Consider the following 22,170-nt stretch of genomic DNA (forward strand, 5'->3'; position numbering starts at 1 on the left):
AGAAAAATACTCACGATAGCGGGTGGTGTCATCATGCTCGGTGGTACTCTGCTATCAGCCGCATCCAGATGCTGTTGGGTCCAGACCCTCGGCTCGTGACTGGCTTCTTCATAATCCGTGATTGCTGTATGATCTGATGCATATCCTCCAGGAGCTCCATTAGAATCTCCCGGGCCTCTAGCCCTTTTAGCCCTGGGAGGAGCTGACCCATCATCGTCTTCATCAGACCAGTGTGGCGGCACCATGTGACCTCCATTGATATCCACATCGATACATCCCATGGAACCCTTGTTCAAATTCCTCATCTCTTGCCCATCTGGACCACGACGTCTCGACCGACGTCGTGAAGACGAACCGTTGCTTATAAAACCTTCTGGGAACCATGTTATGCCAGCTGCGCGTTTCCTTTGCGCAGTTACTAAAACGCCAATTAACAAACCAGCCAATAGAACTAAAATAACGCCGATGAAAACGTATTTGGAGTTCGTGGGAATATCAATAATTGGAGTTTTTACTCCTTTCACTTGGAATATAGGGAAGTCAGGTGATAAGGAATGCTTTGAAGCGGTAGCCGCTAAGAACTCAGCGGCTTCGCGCGCTGAGAAGAAACATTCCGAATTGGACATTGTTGTGCACTTTCTGTTATCGATCTCGAGGAACACTTGAACGCCGGACTGGCCGCGTTCAGTGAACACAATATGATGTTTCTTGCCGAATTCCGTATCTTGTAATCCAACGTCCGTTGACCCCTTCCAAGGCTGCACCATGTCGTTTCCAAGGTGATCTTTCTTTATTAGAACTGTTGTACGCAACTGATGGCCCAGATCTCGCAAGAAGGCAACAGAGTTCTCTTTGAACGTTCTCATGTCCATCAGTAAAATAACTGAGATGACGCCTTCGGCTAGATCAGGCGGCTCATTTTCGCAGTCCAAACCATCCCAATTACATTCAGCGTTGTTGCATCCGTAGTCGCAATGTCCGTTTGCGTAATGTTTCTGACAGTACGCGTCGTAAATCGGGTTACATTTCTGGAGAGATTTCTCGCAGTCTCGCCCGTCGAATAGACAATCTTGTGTGTTGCAGACCTCGTTACATTCTCCGTTCATGAACACCTCCCAACATTTTATAGGAGCAGTGCAATTGGCCCATGGATTGATTCCCAAAGAGCAGTCGTTGCCGTCGAATTCGCACGCGTAAGTATTACATTCTTCATCGCAATGGCTGTCCCCTTTCTTCTCTTTACAGCCTAGTTTCACACATTGTTCTCTTTGGAAAGCCAGATCTAGTTCTTGCAGCGTCAATACAGGGTTTTTACCGTATACTCCGCTCACGGGGCTTCCATAACCACCTCTTGAGTGTGGGTCGTGTATATCGCAGTTCTTTCCTGTCCATTGTCGTGGACAGTAGCATAAGTAGTCGCCTGGTTTGTCGATACAACGCGCGTCTGGGTGTTTGCACGGATTGCTGAGGCATTCGTTCATAGAATCTATTTCGCAATTTATGCCCGACAAGCCAGACGGACAGTCGCACACGTAATCACCGATCTCAGATGTTCTGCAGTAGCCTCCATTCTGGCACGGGTTCGAATCGCACGCGTATCCTGAGTATTCACAGTTCTTTCCATAGAATCCATCGCTGCAAAGACATTCATGTCCACCTTGAATAGCGGTACATATACCACCATTCTGGCACGGAGAGTTCGCGCAGAAGTTAACTTTGGCATCACAATGTCTGCCCATATAGCCCGGCTTGCAGTTACAATGGTAATCGTTGACCAATTGCACGCAGTCCTGAGTTCCAGGGTTCGAGCACGGGTTGGACAAGCACTCGTTAATATCTCCTTCACACCTCGGCCCGACAAAACCAGGCGGACATTTACATTCGAAGCCTCCCACTTTATCAATACATGTACCATTATTATGACACGCGTCTTGCTTGCAGTCATTAACATTGATTTCACATATTTTGCCCAGCGTTCCAAACGGACAGGAACAGGAGAAATTGTTGATCAAGTCGTGGCATGTTCCGCCATTTTGGCACGGGTTTGGAAGGCAGTCGTTCACGTTTAGTTCGCAGTTCTGTCCTTGGAATCCTTTAGCGCATTGGCACTGGTATGTTCCCACTAGATCTTTGCATAGAGCCCCATTCTGGCAAGGGGCGGAGTCACATTCGTTAATTTCCTTGTGGCAGTAAGAACCAGTGTAACCGTCAAGGCAGTGGCAGCGGTGCGAGTTGCCGATGTCTTCACATGTACCGTTGTTGCAGAGTTGCTTCAGTTTCACACCTGTGGAAGATAATTTAATTTCAATAAACATAAATAATAATGCATTAATAGTATTAAAACAATAGTAACATCATATAAAATAATGATTATTGAAAAATAATTAAACTTCTATGAATTGACTATTCTCTATCCTCAGAAGGAAAGAGAAAGAAAGAATGTCATATTATTAAAAATAATATAGGTAGAAATAAATATTAACTATATTGTTTGTACAATTTTGACCCAAAACATTCCTTTTTGGAGGCAATATTATGACATCTGTATGCACCTTAAATGTGAGTATTATTCTAGTATAATCTAGTTACTTATATAAATCTCACCTTTACGTATACTAGCATCCTTGCAGGACACCATTTCAACATCACAAAGCTTCCCCGACCAGCCGGGTGCGCAGGAGCAAGTATATTGCGGACCTTTTTGTGAACATGTCGCACCGTTCTCGCATGGATTGTTTTCACACCTGGGGAAAAAGATAATACGTTATATTTGAAATTTAAGATAAGTTTTAAGTTTAACTCAAATTAAGGTTAACTTAAGAAAGTCTAGTAATTATTTTAAACATTTCATTAGACAGAGGAATTATCAGAAATAACGTTAATCTGCTTAGAAAATAATAAAACATACATTCTTTACAATATTTCTCCTTCTTGTTTTACATGTACAAGTTTTCTAATAAAATCAACATTTATAAAATCATTTACCCAAACTTTTACACACATTTACTTATTAATAACTAGCTTACCGCCCGCGGCTTCGCCCGCTTTGTCTAAAACCTAATAAATTATATACTAAAACCTTCCTCTTGAATCACTCTCTATTAAAAAAAATCGCATCTAAATCCGTTTGAAAATACTTATATAAATATAATATTTGACTCACCAATCCACAAAAGCATCGCAATGTTTCCCGGTATACCCGTAGGCGCAGTGGCACGTGTAGTGCGTCACGTGGTCGTGGCACGTGGCCGAGTTGGCGCACGGGGAACTGTCGCACATGTTGATACGGAACTGGCAGTTGGAGCCTGTGTAGCTGTGGATGAAGGGAAAATATGGTTACAAAGTTGTTAAAAATGTTATTAAATATGGTTGAATCATAGTTATTGTTATTAGAAAACCTTCTTCAATAATTGCCAAATCATAGATATGCCTGATGTTTTCTTAAGCAATAGGGCAAGGATAACGGATGCGAGATAGCAGATAGAGATATAATACATAGTTCACGTAAAATCGTTATCATTCAGTATTACTTTACATAATTATATAAATAATTATTTTAATAAGTATAGCAAAGAGTTATAAAGGCAAATAATATACATATTTAAATACTAGCGGTCCGCCCCGGCTTCGCCCGTGGTACATATTTACGTTTTCTCTACATAAAAACCATCCTCGTACTTCAAGGAATATAATAAAAAAAGAATTATCGAAATCGGTTCAGCCGTTCTCGAGTTATGCGCTTACCAACACATTTTGCGATTCATTTTTATATATAAGATTGTCTTTTTTAAGATATCAATCATTTGGTTTAGCCATTAATGCTATCCATCTCTAAACACATATTCAAAACTGACTTCAGAATATTAACACTAAAAGACATTAAAATCCTAAGTCTAGAATTAAAATAAATAATTAATAATTAATTTAAATAGTTATCAGAACTTTATATAATACTTACCCAGGCGGACAGGAACAGTTATACGAATTGATGCCATCAATACAAGAGCCTCCGTTCATACAGCTAGAGTCGGTACAATCTTCGTCATTCGTCTGACAGTTGATGCCAGAGAAACCCAGGGGACAGGTACATGTGTATGATGCGACGTACTGGAAGAAATGAGTTTTTAATATTGTTAAAAATAATAATACTTATAGAATATGAGAGTAAAATTTATAACATTATTAACAAGGCAAGTTATGAAACTATTTTGCTTTTTTGAATGGACATAAAATAATTATCATTCTCGTTCATATCAATATTTAAATTTAACCGTTTTCACTGATGGAAGTTCTTAACAAACCTTTAAAGACATTGTTTTAATACCCTCAAAGTGGGTTTTTTTGTTTTACGTTGAACCTATTTATACTATTTTTGCTGGAATATCCTTCTTCTTAAGAGGCCGGCGGACGACAATTTTTCCATACAAACGTAATACAAAAATCATTTTCAGTTTGAGCATATTTGCACTTTATTGTGCTGTTATTCGGTATAAGACAGTATTTATCTAGGTTCCCATTTGATTTTTATTGCAAAATACTTAAATACAACGAATTGTAAACGATTTGTATTTCTCACATTTTTACAGTATAAATTATATATTTTCTACTCATCAATTCTGTATTAAAAACGGCAATATTCTTAATACAATGTAATACGAAACATGGCTTACATTGTAGAGTTACACAATATGCAAAAAAAATTGGAAAATCATTGAGTTTTCATTCATCATTTTTGGTATTACGGCACACGTTCAAATTAATCACAAATTTTCATCGGTCGTCGTGCTGTCGCATCAAGCGTGGGGCCGGAGAGGGGTGCGGCACTGTTGAAGTAGAGTGATAAATGTCAATGTGTGCGTGGACGCGCAGGATTATAGGATACCGCCTACCGGTAATAGCAATATTCGTCAGTGTTAGACGATTACTAGTCTGCGTTGTGCGTGCGTATTTGTTTGCCAATTGAATTGTAATATTTCTGACACTACTTGACCTATGCTACGGATTTGGATTTAGATTTGCTTGTGATTTGGAATCGAGAAACCTACCTACCTTCTTTATTACGACTTTTGTTTTGTTTACGGACTTCGATATTTGCTTACGATTTAAATAGGTACCTACCTATACCATAAAAGTTACCAACATGGACTCCGAACGTTGGGACGTATCTCACAGTAAGTATATACCTACCTATTTGTTTTTTTTTTTAACTCGGATCAAGAAAATACCTACAAATCATTTTTCCCGTTCATAAGCGTAAATAATATAGTCATTTTACTGTTAGGTACAAAATTAGATGTGTTTATGATTCATATTTCGGTCCATTATTATTAGTATATAGGTTCTTATTCATTTCATAACTTATCGGTACCTACCAGAATAAATAAATATGTATTAGGTTAAAATAAGGTTAAAATAAATAAGTATGTATTAGAATAAATAAGTATTAGGTTAGTATATTTTATTATTTATTACCACTAAATATTATGAACTGAAAGGTATTAGTTTTGCGTAGGTACCTAAATTACATACATAATACCCACAGAAAATACCTACCTAAGTAATTTAATCCTGACATTATTTACTTATAGTTATTTGCTTTTTGACAGCTTCACGCCTATGAAGGATTGTATTGTCTATGTTAAAATGACATACAAATAATTACATATAGTACTTCATGGACAGGCCCCGCTCACTTAGTGATGTCTACACAGAATTATTCAATGATGGGTCGATAGATTATAATTATCGATAGAAATACTCTGTAAAATATATCCGATACAGAAAAACTCTTCTATTAGACCTTCTTCTATTACTAGAAACCAATAAATAATAAAATATTAGTTTAGTTTTAACATAAAATGCATAGATATGTGGTCTTATTATTACATATCTTATTAGTACGTTTACGTTGTAATTATTATTTACGTACCTGATTCGATTTATGATAATATTTTGAATTTATAATTGAAATGGTATCACAATCGATAATCTTTTGGACATCACTTCTGGTATCACCCGTCGAGCTGTCAAAAGGCAATTCTTATAGTGGACAGACTATACAGTTTGATCGGCACACCCAGGGTGGAGTGACCATACGATTGGCTTTGTTTGGACAAGTTATGTTTCATGGCGTGGGGCGGGATTTTGCTTCTTTTGTAAAATTATTAAAAAATATTATAATAAGAATAATCATTATTATTACACACAACAATTGTAAAAGAAACGTTCAAGTAGTAAGTAGTTCAGTAATTTCATTTTCTAATTTTTGGATTCTTATGGCGAGACGTGTAAACGACTATGTGATATCTATGTTGGTAACCCTGGTAGCTGCGATACTAATTATACCTATAACTAGTTAGTCCTTATAATCTTATTATCAACAAGCAGATCTAGTAAATCGACTTCAATATAATTGATTTAAATATTTTCAGAGCCACGACGATCAAGTAAAAAACGCTTATGGCCATCAGTTCCCAAAAAAAAATGCGGGAAAAAAAAGGAAAATAAGCGTTCTTTGAGGTAAGCCATATTGCATCGTACGTAGCATTTATCAAGAATTTATTTACCTAAATGTTTAAAATTTTATCATTGGCAGTTCCCGGTATACATCAGTGCCTCCTCGTCTTCGTGGAGGAGTACTTACCGAACTAAACGAGAATGAGAATAATATGAATAATCAGGAACGTGTCAGTAGGTAATATCTACCTTATCTTGTATTTTATTTTGTAGGGTCAGATCAAGATGATAATATTGCCTATAATAAATTATATTTTATTACCATTACCCAGATCTTCTTCACGTGGTCCAGGCGGCATTGAAATTACAACAACTGTTGAAATAAATGCTCCGCCAAGCTTTGAACCTAATATTAATATAGAGCCTAATCAGACCTTGAACGTGGATTTAACCAATCAGTCGTTTAGCAGGTACGTACGTAACCTACCTACACTTTTTAACCGACTACAAAAAGAAGGAGGTTATCAATTCCGTTTATTCCCTATTATATAATATGTATATGTACTATTAAAGATTATTGTAATATAAAAGACGCGAATGCAGTGGTGTTCCATTACTTTTTTTACTTGCTGACGTACTTTTATTCCATACGATTCAGAACATTTATTCTGGTCCTTTGCTTCTTATAGGAATTTAACTCCAACAAGCACTACGACTGCTGAGTCTCTGGTAGTTGAAAAAGAAAATGATGACGAAATCGAAGTTCCAGAGCTAACCGGACGAAGAATATTTGACATTGAATATTTATTTGAACAATTGTCAGCGATAGATCACAGTCCTTTTAATTGTTCTTTTAAAGATTTAAAATTTGTTAACGAGAACCGTCGTGGATTTTATTCATCATTTAAATTTAAATGTAAAATGTGTGGCGTCGACGTCATTATAAAAAATGATAGATCTCAAGGTGCAATAAATCAACATATTGTTCATGGGATCGTTACCTCAGGTAATGGATTTGCTCAGTTGGACGAATTTTGTGCACACGTTGACATTCCTTGTATGTCTGATAAGCTATTTATAAAAGAAAACGTTGTGTTTGGCGATATAATGAAAGATATTGCATTGGAAAGTATGCACCAAGCCGGCATCGAAGAAAAAAAAATTGCTGTCGCAAAAGGTAACGTGGATCCTGACGGAATTCCTTATATTACGGTTGTAGTAGATGGTTCGTGGGCCAAACGGTCATATAGGACTAATTATAATTCTTTGTCTGGAGTGGCCTGTATAATTGGTTACGAAACTAAAAAAATATTATTCTTGGGCATCAGAAATGCATATTGTAGCGTATGTGCTTTAGCCAAAAATAAAGGCATTGACCCAAAAGTTCACCGATGCTTTAAAAATTGGTCCAAAAGCTCGACCGCTATGGAAGCTGATGGCATTGTGGAAGGCTTTAAATGTAGCATCGACATGCATCAAATTAAATATAAAACGCTTATCGGTGATGGTGATAGTAGCGTTACTAGGGCTCTCAATGAATCTTTACCGTACGGCCATTGTACCATGATAAAAAAAATTGAATGTAGCAATCATTTATTAAGAAATTATTGCTCAAAATTAAAAAAAATAGTAAAAAAGACTGAAAACAAATTTGGATCGGTTCCAGTAAAATTACGGAAAACCCTAGATTTAAATATCTTGAGGCTACGAAAGGCCGTAAAAGGCGCTGTAGATTTTAATTCAAAGTTACCAAATATGACAATGGAGCAAAAAATTAATAATTTAAAACAAGATTTGTTGAATAGTCCGTGCCATGTCTTCGGCGACCACGACAAATGTAAACCTTATTTTTGCAAAGGAATAAGTGGTGACAATTTAGTCCCTGAAATGAAAAAATGTGGTTTATGGTATGACATTTTTACTATTTTGAGCCTTCTTATAACGAATGCAGAAAGTCTTTTAATGGCTCACACAAATAATATAGCTGAACAATTTAATTCCATTATCGCCAAATTTATTGGTGGAAAACGGGTCAACTATTGTCTGCGTGGTACTTACGAAGCGCGGTGTTTTGCAGCAGCTGCAAAACAAAACACTGGTAATTTAGTAAATGCGCTAGCAAAAAATACCGAAATACCAACAAAATATTTAAAGCGTATTGCTTCTAAAAACAAAAGGAAAGCAGACACAAATAGAAACGCAAAACGTATCAAAAGAAATGTTGCACATGCAGATGAGCATTATGGGGATATGGAGAAAGAAGCAGACCTCGACAGTGAAGTTTTTCAAAAAAAGAAAGACGAACTGTTATTAGAATTAAGTCAAAGTGCGAGTCAGAGGCATGAAATTCAAATAAAAACTATAGGTCAAGGAGCCAACCAAGAATGGTTGAAGCAACGAAAAATGAGGTTGACAGCTTCATTCTTTGGTCAAGTCTGCAAACTAAGAGATACCACATCTGGCCAAAACATTATAAAACAATTGCTGTATAGTAAATTTAAAGGTAATGATGCCACAAAATACGGAAATGAAAATGAACCCATCGCACTGAAAGATGCCGAGACACTTTTAGGGCTTCATATTGAACCATCTGGGTTGTTTATCGACGAAAATCTACATTTTCTCGGAGCAAGCCCAGATGGTTTGATAGGTGTGAACGGTATCGTCGAAATAAAGTGCCCTGCAAGCGCAGCAAACTTTACGCCATTTGAAGCAATAGACGAAAAAAAAATTACCTTTTGCACTAAAGATAACATGATAAATAAAATAAAGCTAAAAAGAAATCATAATTATTATTATCAGGTACAGGGCCAGCTGCATATAGCAAACCGCGAATATTGTATTTTTATTGTGTGGACGCCAAAAGGTTTAGCATATGAAAAAATTGAAAAAGATAATGAATTCTGGAATTCTATTGTAAACAAATTACAAGAATTTTATTTTAATTGCATATTACCAGAATTAATAGATCCCCGTTTGCCTAGAAATCTGCCTATCAGAGATAGGATATAAATAATTTTTTTTTCATGGAGTTTACTACAAATACATGAGCATTTCTATAAAGTATTTATGCATACTATGAGAACACAAAAATTCGAAGAAAGAAAAAATCGATTATGAGCAGAATTCTATCCCACAACCTACCGGGTATAGCCCTCAATCGCTCTGCCACTAAGCTATTTGTAATCACCCCCTTAGTTTATCGAAATTCTCTTCTACATTCAATCATCTCTGAGGGTACAAAATATCAAATTATTACATTTTATTGTAATGTTTTAGATGACATAGCTCTCATATCGTGTAATTTTTTACAACTGTAAAATGAAAAATATATTTATAGTAATAAAGAAAGTAAAATAATGAAAATAATATAAAGTGTGTTAAATTGGCTATTATAATAATATTAAAGTCGAGGTGAGTTTGCGACCAGCAATCGAAATATGGTCACCCTACACTTTATTAGAAATCAATGTAACAATCTCTATAACTTACCTAATTATGAATAACATAATAAATGTTTACCTGTGGAAATCCTTGCTTTTTATTTTAATCATTCTTAGCCGGGAACAGTTATTTTATCCCAGACGTAAAACTGATGGCGTAAGTAATAAGTATATCTTCGGGCGAGCTGTACTTATTCGTATTATTATTATACATTATATTTGTAAAAAATGTACCCTAATTTTTACACCCAGATTTTTTTCTACAAAGCCTAGATGTTGAGATATTATTTTATGATATAAGTGCTGTATAGAAATTTCCTAAAAACGCATTGCTATTCTGCATATACACTAACGATTGCCCAAAGTTTGCTGCAAAAATAAAGTAAATAAGGAACATTATATTCCTAAATAAAAAGAAATGCGTTTGTCAATATGAATGAATGGTACACTCACACAATGGTACGTACACTATTCACACAAACTCACGCGCGGCTTCGCAGCACGGCGGGAATTGTGCAATAGAGACAACAATATTCGAGCGTATTTTGCCTTCGCTTCGAATTGCAGTTGCGAGCGGCCTCCGCCGGGTTCTTAAGTCATTATTTTTAATTTTGATGATTGAAATTTATTTCTACCTATATAAAATTATTATTGCTTATAATGAAAAAGTTTTTCATAGATACCTGGTTACAAGTAGCTCCATTCATACAGGGCCTAGACTGGCACTCATCTATATCAACTTCACAATGTTTCCCCGCGAACCCGCTTGCGCACACGCAGTTGTAGTCGCCGATACTGTCCAAACATGTTGCGCCGTTTTGACAGGGGACTGTGGAAATAATTAATATGATAAGAACATGGTATTAATACAATAATACTTAAACTAAATTACGGTTTTCGAAATTAAAATATAACGAGATCTAAACTCACACTTGCATCTATTTAAATATTGGTTTAAGTTTGGTAAAGTGTGGTGACAGGAATAATAACACAAACCTATGAAAAATAGTTCACAGTCATTATACAATAACAAAAACATAACAACAACAAGTAAAATACTCGCTTTATTCGACGAAATACCTCCCATTACTACGTAAAAGGTCCCCCAAAAAGCTAAGAGCTAGAAAGTTCGAGAACTTTCACGAAGCGCATTTATCCGTGTTGCCCTCGTAGCCTCTAGTATGAACTCTTAGTATTAATACAAAGGCTTTATCATGACACTGCGCGAAAAAACCTTAAAACTTAAAAGTTTCTTGAGAACTTACACGAAGCACAATCATCCGTGTTGATAGCGCAGTCCTTTCCCTCGTAGCCCCTCGCGCACAGACAGGCATACGACCCTTCAGTATTGATACATGTGGCTTCATTATGACAAGGGGCGGTAACTGCACATTCGTCGACATCCCTTTCGCAAAGGGCTCCGGTCCAACCAACGGGGCATTGGCAAGTGAACTCCGCGTAGGATGCTTCGGCTATACAGCGGCCGCCGTGACGACATCTGGTGGAGAAAATTTAGTGAATTAGTGTGATAAGTAGTGAAATGTAAGAGTAATAATGGTTATAGGAAAATATAGATTAACTTTAATAATGTTACAAATATGAACGTAGATTTTGATGAAAACTGCTTTTAATTGTCATTTTCAAAAGTATAAAACTATATTTATGTAGAACGGTGCCTTAAATACGATAACCTCAATATTGCTATTGTAACGTCCCTATTAAACGTTTAAAATGCTGTGATTAACACAGAAACATATGGACTCATGTTTTTTTTTTTATCAAGTAAGATAAGCCTTATTTAAACTGTCAGTAGATACTGGCAGCAACTGACTGTATACAAAAAAAAAAACAAAATTCAAATATGAAATTGACTGGTTGCTCACAAAAAAAGAAACCAAAAATTCAAAATTAGAACTCACTGGTTCGGCAAGCACGGGTCGAGCGTGTTCTCGCAGTTGCGTCCCGAGTGCGGCGGCGCGCACACGCAGCGGTAGCCGTTCACGAGGTCTATGCAAGAGCCGCCGTGTAAGCATGGGTTACCGGCACAGTCGTCGATGTTTGTTTCGCAGTTTACACCTGAAAAATAGATGATTAAATTGATGGTTGGTGATATTGACACATGGACAACTATTTTTAAGTGAAACTTCTTTAAGCGCGTTGAGAGTAAAATGTCTAGGTCGCGTCATGGCAATACCGTCATGTCATGGAGTAAGGCGCCAATTTTTATGTATCTTTGAATCTTGCAAAAGAAGTTTCGCTTCTGACACGTGTGCTCGGCACACACGCTCTTTTTTATTGCCCTTTTATTGTATAAGTGTACTGTGCTTCGAAATATACTGTTTCCCTTGTTAAATTATATTACAGCTGAAATCATAGAAGTCACCTAATCCATCAGTTGTGAACGTACCGTTACCAATGTAAACCAAATGTAAACTTATATACAATCAACGTCGCAAAAACGTTCGAATAAAATGAGCGCAAGATTATTAATTGTACATTCATTTTAAACAGTCCTGTGTCGCTTGCGTCTCGTTTGAAATGCTATCCAATACAATGCGAAATTTGAAAACGAAATATCATTATAAACATAATAGTTGGAAACTCACCTGTAAATCCTAAAACGCAGTCACATTTGTAAGCATTGAGTCTGTCATGGCACGTGCCGCCATGTTGGCACGGGTTTGAGCTGCATTCGTCGATGTCACGCTCGCAACGTTGGCCTAAAAAAATATTATTATCATATTTTAGTAGCATATAAACAATATTTTAAAAACTTAGTTTGAGTGATATATCAACTGGTCTTTATCAGCGATTACACCCAAGTGCAAATAACGATTTGCTTATGAATTTAAAATTAATAAGAATTTTGAAAAAAAGTGTATCAACAATACAACAGTGAAAATAGCACAAAAGTCGTTTCCCAGCGTAAAACAAAGTCACAGACAATCATTCTAAATATCTAAATAACGGTACATACTCCTTATAATTTTTTTTAGGTTAAAATAATAATTAAAGGATTTTTTCAAAGAACTATCAAAAATTATGAATTCTTACCCCCATATCCCGGTAAGCAATGACAAATGAACTGATTGACACCATCCTCACAGGTACCACCGTTGATGCAAGGGTTTGACGCGCATTCATTCACGTCTGATAGGCATCTGTAGGAAATAATGTTTATAAATAAATTATTATGTAACTAAAATAACACAAAAGGCAAACTTTTGTTTTCTTTCAAAAATCGATAATATCTTTTCAAGAGGAAATTGTGAAATGCTGTACAGCCTTTATATTTTCTTTTTAACTCACTATTCGAGAAGTTACTTGGTACATATAAACTATTTTCATATTTGCTATAATGTATTTTTAACGAATCTTAAAAACAGAACTGTTTTGAGCACTAACTATTCCAGAACGCCTCAAAAAAATGGTAATTTATGTTATGGCCATTGCAAAGTCTTATTGAACAAATAAATGTTTGACTTTCCGTACCTTGCATCATAATAACCTCTAGGGCACTCGCAGCGGAATCCATTTATCCGATCGATACATTTGCCGCCATTCGCGCAAGGGTTCGACAAACATTCGTTGATGTTCGTCTCGCAGTGTTGGCCAGTGAAACCCGGGATACATTCGCATGTATACCTGTGGAGGTTTTGACATAGTATTTTGTTTGCAGAGGGAATTTTTTGGGAGTACAGCCGGGGTAAAGGTTACTTTAAGAATAATTTATTTTCGAATAAAGAATAAAGAATGTTTGAATAATTTTGTTTAGACTTTTTTAGAACGGATACAAACACAAGTAAACATGTAATGATTTATACATAATGTTTCCGAATACATGGTAAGATTTTATATCGCATAAAATATGTCTTTTGAAAATAACTCAGAACCAGAACCTGAATGTTTTACTTTTGAAAGAATGTAAAAGAAATTGAAATAAGCCACTTATAAGGAATTATAAGCCAAACCTTAGACAATATTGATTAATATGTTCATAAAAATGCAGAATTATTATTTTTGAATGATGCAATAAAGAATGTTATTTTGTAAGTAAAAGCGGTGATACATGTGCATTAAATCAGGCGGTGTAATAAGAAATGAACTTACTCAAAATAATTGTTGCTGCATGTGAAAGAAAAAGTAAGCATTAGAAATGAATTTATTATTGTATTTATTAAATAAATATGCACTAATGAAAGCCCCTGTTAATAAAAGCTAGTGAAAATGATATTTAAAATGGTCGAATGGAGGTAAATGAACAAAAATAACAACTTATGTTATAGTTTCTTTTGAAAACCGACTTAAAGTAAGTCATCCAGTAACATTTAAAATTAATATTAGTACGATACCAATAAGCCTCTAATTGCAAACATGCAATTGTGCATTTTATACAGATATTATAACGCATCATAATATCAGGCATGTAATTTGGTATCAATGTTATAGCCCTTAAAGTATATTTTACAATGACAGCTTATCAGCTCAATCTACTCTCCCATAATAATTATTAATCAAATAGTGATCCCAAAGCAACCGTTACAGCAAAATAAGCTCTATTCCCACAGCATACGAACCTATTTATCCCGTCAATGCAAGTGGCGCCGTTCCTACAAGGGTTGGAGTAACATTCGTTGACGTTGATCTCGCAGTTCCGACCTGATGTACCGGGCTTGCAGCGGCATTGGTAGCCGTCTATTAGGTCTTCGCAGTGACCTAGGAATAACAAGATTAATATTACATTTTTGTGTTAGATAACATTTTGTATTATGGAAATTACTGATAGTTTAAACTAGTGAAGCATTTATTTTCTCTTCTCGAGGTGTAATCAAAGTTAGTAGTTACTAGATAGGGCAAACTAAAATAGACTATATTGATCAAAATAGGTGCATGTGACTCTTCTAGAGTCATCAATTTTCGTGCTGGTGTACCCTACCAGCTAGATGGTGCAAAGCAAAATGTACTTTATAGTGATAAATATAGAGTTTAATTTATCAACTGATAGGATGTTTTACGATCGTCAATGGATAGTACAAAACAAAATGAGCTTTATTACTATTGATATAGGGTCTTACCTCCAAACTGACAAGGGTTTGACTCGCACTCTTTAATCTGCGTTTGACACACACGGATAGTGTATCCCGGATGGCAGTTACACTCGAACCTTCTAGAATCCTATTCCAAAGCAAAATGATCCTTATGTCTATTGTTATAGGGTCTTACCTCCAAACTGACAAGGATTGGACTCGCACTCATTAATCTGCGTTTGACACACACGGCCAGTGTATCCCGGGTGACAGTTGCAAGTGAAGCTATTGTCACCATCAATACATTCACCACGATGGCAAGGGGCGGAGAGACAGTCGTTGATGTTGGTTTCACAGGACATGCCTAAAGAGATATAAGAAACAATTAGTGTCGTTTTGCAATAATGACAGTAGTAAGAAAGGTTGGTAATATGTGAATTGAGAGTGATAAAAGTAACCGACTTTCAGCCATTGATGACTAGTCAGTAAAGGTTCAGTTTCTGTTTCAAGACGAGGCAGTCAGATAGAAAGATATGTAGATTATAGGGTTCATACAGTGGTGGTCACATAATTAAAGACACTAAGAGCATTTTATACTACCCAAGACACTTCTCTCAACATTTTTTTTCACACTACCATTGGAACTTGTTAAATAATTTTAAAATATACAGGTATGTGTTGTCTAATGCTAAACTAAATTTTATCTACAGAACTTGTCGGTTTGTTAGATTTTAATCGGTTCATCCTTACTAGTAGCAGTTTTAACCTAGCAAAGGTCTGGCCATATAATTAAAGACATTAGACTCGCTTATGAGAAATATAAAAAAATATTATTTGAATGAGATTATTTTTCCAACACAAAATGCCTGACGTATTTACAAAACAATTTTACACTTTTCAATATTTGGTTGCATGTCCTTTGGCAGTAATGACGCTTTACATCTCTTGGCCATTGAAGCAACTAATTTTGTACAAGTTGCATCACTAATTTGGTTCCATTCTTCGAAAATGCTTTGCAAAGTTAGTCGACGACTAATGACCGCTTTGACGCGACTTCTTTCTTTCTTGATTCCATAAGTTTTCGATCGGATTTAAACCCGGGCTGTAGGGGGGCCAATCCAAAACAGTTACAGTTTGGTTCCTTAATAACAAGCACTTCACTACTTTTGCTGTGTGCTTAGGATCATTATCGTGTTGAAAAGTCCAAACAAAAGGTAAATTTTCCTCCGCATAGGACAGCATGGATTGCTCTAAAATATACTTGTACTGGAATTTATCCATGTTGCCTTCTGTCTTTTTGACAGGTCCAACACCAAGTCCAGAAAAACAGCGCCACACATTAATATTTCCACCCCCATGTATGACTACTTATTAGTGTATCTTGGATCCATTTCCCTATTGAGATGGCGTCTTACATATTGTTTTCTGACAGAATTAATCATATTAATCTTAATTTAATCCAAAAACAGCACATGTTTCCATTCTCGTTCAGTCCAGTGTTCGTATTTTGTAGCAAAGTCAAATCTTGCCTTCACATTTTGTTTTTTCAAAAGTGGTACTTTCCGAGATACTCTTCAGTGCAAGTTTTCCTCACACAGTCTCCGTCTAATTGTCCTTGCAGACACTTCCTTCAAACCTGCTGCACCATACAACTCTGAACTGTATCAGTTTCGACCCTTTAAATAGATCTTTTTTAGCCAACAACACCATTTTTGAATCTTTTGGCCGAGTAGTTTCACTTGGTTTTGATTTTCTGAGTACGTTTTCGGTCGTGTGGAACATCTTGACATGTTTTATAGCATTCATAACCATATCCTTGGAACATTTTAATTATCATGGAAGTTAAAAATAATTTTTCTTGTGGACGAGTCGCAACTCTTGTTTTTAACCATAATAATTGATATTAAAACAATGAAACATATGAATTTTAATTTTAAAAGTTAATAATACTCAAAAAAATTATGGAGTGTCAACGATTTATGAAATTACGCGGCAAAACGAAGAAAAGTACAATGCTGTTTCTTTTTATTTATATAAAAAATTATAACTGATTTCTTGTTGTCTTTAATTAAGTGGCCAGCTACACGTACGTAAACAAAGTTTGTGTTACATTCCCACAGAGAGCAAGTGTAGAAACTAATAAGGAATATAACTATTTTTTGTCCCTCATTTTAAAGAACATATTGTCTTGTATGGTTTAATAAAAATAGTACTAGATTAAATACCTTTTTCAGATAATTGTACTTCCTAATGTAAATCTTTCATGGTCAATTCGGGGGTGTCTTTAATTATGTGACCACCACTGTATATTAGCATGGTATTATTGCAAGACAATATGAAAACTATTGATAGAATGTAGACATAATTTAAATAAGCACATAATATTTAGCACAAAGGAAAAGCTTCTGCTTCTTCTCTAGCTCGATTCATTTTATTATATCAAACCAAAACATCTAGACCACTAGGTAGATTTTTTTACACAGATTTAAAACACACAATATAATTAAACAAACGAATCATAACTCTTACCTGTATACCCAGGCGGGCATTCACAAGTGTACCCAGCGATGGAGTCATGGCACGTGCCCCCATTGCGGCACGGACTGGAGGCACAGTCGTCTATGTTCACTTGACATCTAGCGCCCGTGAAGCTATAAGGATTTGATTAGGACTTTAATGCTAGGGTGATAAGGTTGATATTTCAAGTAGTGTAGATGAAAATAGGAAAGTTTCCGTTTTTAAAACTTTATTTGCAGTTGTGGTCAAGATTATAAGTACTTTACTAGTACTTATAGTATATGTAAATCCAAGACTATGTTTAAAACATCAAAATATAATGAGTTTATAATCTCCCTAGTAAAGTAAATAGTAGATAGATAATTTACATTTGATTTTTTTTTATAATGTTTTACTTATTTTCCATCTTCTATCCTAAATCTTTCAATACAAAAATTCTAACAAATGATTATCTATTCCTTTTTATCTTTACCTATTGTAATTAGTCTGTTCAAATAACTTACCCTATAACACATGTACATCTAAACGCGTTAATCATGTCATGGCAGACTCCACCATTCAGGCACGGGTTGTTCGCGCATTCGTCTATTTCAACCTCACACTGAGTTCCCGTAAAACCTGAAAATTAATACATTAATTAGTATCTGTAAATTCAAGATCTATTATACATTTAATACCTTATTTCAGAACTTTCAGCGACAGCCTTGATGCGATAATTCTGCCTGAAACAAGGCTAGAAAAGCTATCTCGAAAAGCTTGAAATACAAGTTATAAAAATCAATTATACTATCAAAATGTTCTCATTCCTTAAATATTTATCTTCATAGCTCAGTTTGATAATAAAAAGATCATCAAATTACTTGAATGAAGTATTAAATGGATTTAACAGCAATATCTTTAAAGTTTATACATAATATGTATGTTTAAATATGAAGCAATACCTGCAATTGATACTTTTCCGTTAAATTAAATATTTTATAGAAAATAAACGATTAATTGACCAGTAAAATGTTATATCAAACAAAATGGTAATAAAGGTTTAATTTCACGTTCAAATTTATATGCCCTTTAAAGCAAGTGATGTTAAAGTGAAATGGGGCACATAAAATAAGATATAAAATGAACGCAATACTACTGTTAAATAAGTAATTAGAGTGTCCCGCATTTGAATTAATGATCATTGTAACTGTTCTGTCGACAACGCCTTTAAATATATATAGAATTGGGCCTTTATTAAATTTACTACGTACTAATAGTGTAATAGATAGGTAACAATTAGTTCGGAAATACAACGATACAACAATTCAAAGTTACAAAGTAAGTACAAGTGGAAGTAGAAAAAATATTAAATAAATATTCGAGACATATCTTATATTTTTCAACTTTTCAAAATCACTTCTGTAACCACATAATAGAGACGCATTTTTGACAATTTATAATCTGTATGCAATGTAGCATATGGAATCAAAAAAACACATTCAAAGCCTATAAAAATAACCATTATCTTCACAATATTGTAGTAACCGTATAAATATTAAAAACCTCTTGTAAAACATCTTAAGCAACATACATCACGCTGAAAAAGGGAATTGTCAACCTAAACCCAATAAATTCAAAGTTCACATTACATTGATCGACTCCTGTCATAGAACACCTGGCTCGTACCCGTATTCAATTACACCCTTATTTAGTTCCCATATCTTTGACAATGCAAAATTATCTTTACCACATCGATTTAACGTTCAAAATGGGATGCAATCTGGGCTATTGGTATTTTCTACTGAAATCACTACCTTACCAAAAAAGGAACGTTGTCACACAAGATCACGCAGCTTCCGACAATCGATCTTATATACTGTCAATAAGTATAAAAATAGATCGATGGATTTTGTGCAATAATATTTTATTGCAAGTATTCGCATACCTTGAGCTATTGCTCATCGCTTGTCACAGAAAAAATACATAAAATTCAAAACTATTACGTACTTGTGGTTGTATTCTTTAGATTGATATGTTGCGAAATGATATTTCCAATTTGAATTTTATTTTGTATTGAATAACTTTGCAAATTTATAGTTTAGAGTGGTGGCTAGTTACCTTTTTTGTAGAGCGTACGTACTAAGAGCGTAAGAGAGTGGTATATAACAACAGGATACAAATGTCACAGACATTTTGTATTGATTTCTAAAATATGAAATTAATTATCAGATTAATATGCTCTATAAAATGATTGACTGCTCATTGAATATCGTCAGTTTCTAATTTCATAATAGAAGAAGAAACTATTTAGTAACATATTTTTATACACATATTGATCTATTTAATTCTAACTATGTTCAATTCTCTTACACACCTTTTATTTTAACCAATCGATATTACCATTGTCGGCACTACGCTGACCTATAGCTTACAAGTTACAGTTCAAATGGCAATAGTATAAATTATTTTCTCAGTAGAACATTACGCAAACAATCCTAACCGTGTTTATCTATGGAACTGTAGGCCACGCCCTGGTCCATGGTACAGTTATATAAAACACAGATTGTTTGGTATTTATGATATAGTATTTGGTAATTAAAAGGTTTGATTTATGCAACGGTTGTTACTTGGGACTGGTTTTTTTAACTGTGTCAATAGTGAAGTATACTGTGGAGTTTTTGATTCATCCGAAATGAAGTTATTAATATGCAAATACGATTAAACTTACTTTACTTAGTACGAATTAAAGTTTGATAAATTTATGGAATTTTCTTTGCAGAGGCATGTTTTACTCATTCTGTACAGTTTTATAAAAATTATTTGTCCTCTCAGATATAGTCATGCAGTCAGCTTTCTTTGAAACGTGTTCCTTTATGAATTGTTGAAGTAAAACTTCTTTAGGCGCGTTGAGAGTAAAATTTCAAAGTCGCGTCATGGCAATACCGTCACGTAATGGAGTAAAGCGACGATTTTGGTAACTTTCAATCTTGGCAAAGAAGTTTCACTTCTGACACAGGTGCTCGGTACATACGCTCTTTATGTAAAGTGCATATAGGTAGCATATTCGGCAGAATTATTACTTATTTCATTATTAGACTAAATGACTATTATCGCTTATACCTTGTACCGGCAGCATTTGTCACGATTTCGGCTCACAGGCCCAATAGGAATGTCCGGTGCATTCTATATCAGGATCTATGATATTATTTGTACAATGTTTGAACATTTAACATTTGTTTATAAATGTTTATTTGGGTTATAGATAAAATTATGTAATAAGGGTTCTAAGTATGTCTATTAGAAACGTTTAAACTGTCATTATGAGCGGTAACAAATGAAATAGGTTTTTAGAAATAATCATGTAACTTTCAGTATAAGGATTTATGTTCTGTGGTAATATTTTGTTGAACATTTTTCTTTAAAAATCGTTATTTTATCTGTGCATGCAAAAGCTAATTGATTCAGTTGAAAACACATTTAAACCGACCTTTAGTTTACTTCTTTCTATAAAATAACATTCATATTACCATATGAGTCGTTTTCAAAATAATTGTACATTACTACAAAATGTTTGTCCCCCTAAAAAATCTTCGAAAAAAATATGGTTACGACTGAAATAAATGATTGTTAACGTTTTACAGACTAAACTTAAGCATACTGCATATCATTTCTGATAAAAAGCAATGAATTGGGATTCAAATTCTTACATAAATTTAATGTGAAAATAAAGTAACAAAAAAAGCTCCATACATTTTTTTATTGTCCCCTATGTGGACGACAATGAAAACCAATATTTTTATCAGAATTTTTGTATGAAACTTCCTATTTTTTTGTATCATAATTAAAAAGCAATGTTTGAAGTGTTATATCTGATAGATTAAAATATTTAAATTACCTTAAATAAACGAAGAATTACATATTATAAAAATGTCCCTATCAATCGTTACAATTTCGTGACACTGATTTATTGACATAATTAACCAACTTCTTGTATCACAAAGAAGAGGAATCTAACTCTAATCATTGGCAACACTGGTCATGTCACGAAAAGTAAGGTCACATTAACGCGCCGCCATTTTGTTCGTCGTCCAGACATGGAAGAAGTCCAGTAGTGTGCTGTGCAAAAAATTTAGTTACAATTTCCTAACGACGTATTCTCAACAAAAGTAAGTACATTTTGAAGAATTCACCTACCGCAATTGTAATATACTTAAATTATGACTAGAGTAATAGATGACACTTTCAATCTAATGGTAAATGTGATTATGTTTTGTGTAAAAGTATTTCTTAGGTTATTTTTTACATGTTACTGACGAACAATTTCTTGACATTTACTGACGTCAGTAAATTGTAGACGGTAAAGCTGTGGTCTCATGTGTAAAGTATGAAAATAAGATATTAAAATGTGTGTTAAATTAATGTAACGAATAAAAATAAAGGAGAAAAACAATAAATCTCTCAAGATTATTTTTTTGTAACTACAGGCCATACTTTTTTAAACCATGATGTAGGGTTAGTAAAGTCGGGCTTAGGGACTTGACTTTTCCTGGGATCTGATAACTTTTTTATAGTGAAAGCGGATCAGTGAGTCTTGGCCTCCAATTTTACAAGTGGTTTCTGATGGGATAACGCTTGCCTTATTGCATTTAGTGTTGATCGCTTTTCCACCCAGTGATGCTTACTTTTGTTTTTATTTTTATTCAAAATACATATATCCAACAGCTTTTTTTAGTTTCAGAATGCCGCTA

The 22,170-nt window shown here is 34.6% G+C and overlaps 1 protein-coding gene across 1 annotated transcript in view; it reads right to left on the minus strand.

Moving 5' to 3' along the window:
• The window catches only part of N (neurogenic locus Notch protein), a 143,283-nt gene that overhangs the window by 9,020 nt on the left and 112,093 nt on the right, over nt 1-22,170 (minus strand). Inside the window, exons 9-22 of the mRNA XM_089713320.1 lie at nt 17,947-18,061; nt 17,456-17,577; nt 15,123-15,290; nt 14,477-14,615; nt 13,392-13,544; nt 12,954-13,060; nt 12,506-12,619; nt 11,819-11,975; nt 11,165-11,397; nt 10,583-10,728; nt 3,959-4,107; nt 3,164-3,313; nt 2,605-2,744; nt 15-2,284 (exon numbers count right to left, since the gene is read on the minus strand). Of these exons, the coding sequence (XP_089569446.1) occupies nt 15-2,284; nt 2,605-2,744; nt 3,164-3,313; nt 3,959-4,107; nt 10,583-10,728; nt 11,165-11,397; nt 11,819-11,975; nt 12,506-12,619; nt 12,954-13,060; nt 13,392-13,544; nt 14,477-14,615; nt 15,123-15,290; nt 17,456-17,577; nt 17,947-18,061 (4,163 nt within the window). The remainder of the gene's footprint in view (nt 1-14; nt 2,285-2,604; nt 2,745-3,163; nt 3,314-3,958; nt 4,108-10,582; nt 10,729-11,164; nt 11,398-11,818; nt 11,976-12,505; nt 12,620-12,953; nt 13,061-13,391; nt 13,545-14,476; nt 14,616-15,122; nt 15,291-17,455; nt 17,578-17,946; nt 18,062-22,170) is intronic.

Source organism: Colias philodice, chromosome 3 (genome assembly GCF_061535455.1).
Source record: "Colias philodice isolate Cphi_HAF_F1 chromosome 3, ilColPhil1 Martin Lab GWU primary, whole genome shotgun sequence".
Lineage (NCBI taxonomy): Eukaryota > Metazoa > Arthropoda > Insecta > Lepidoptera > Pieridae > Colias > Colias philodice.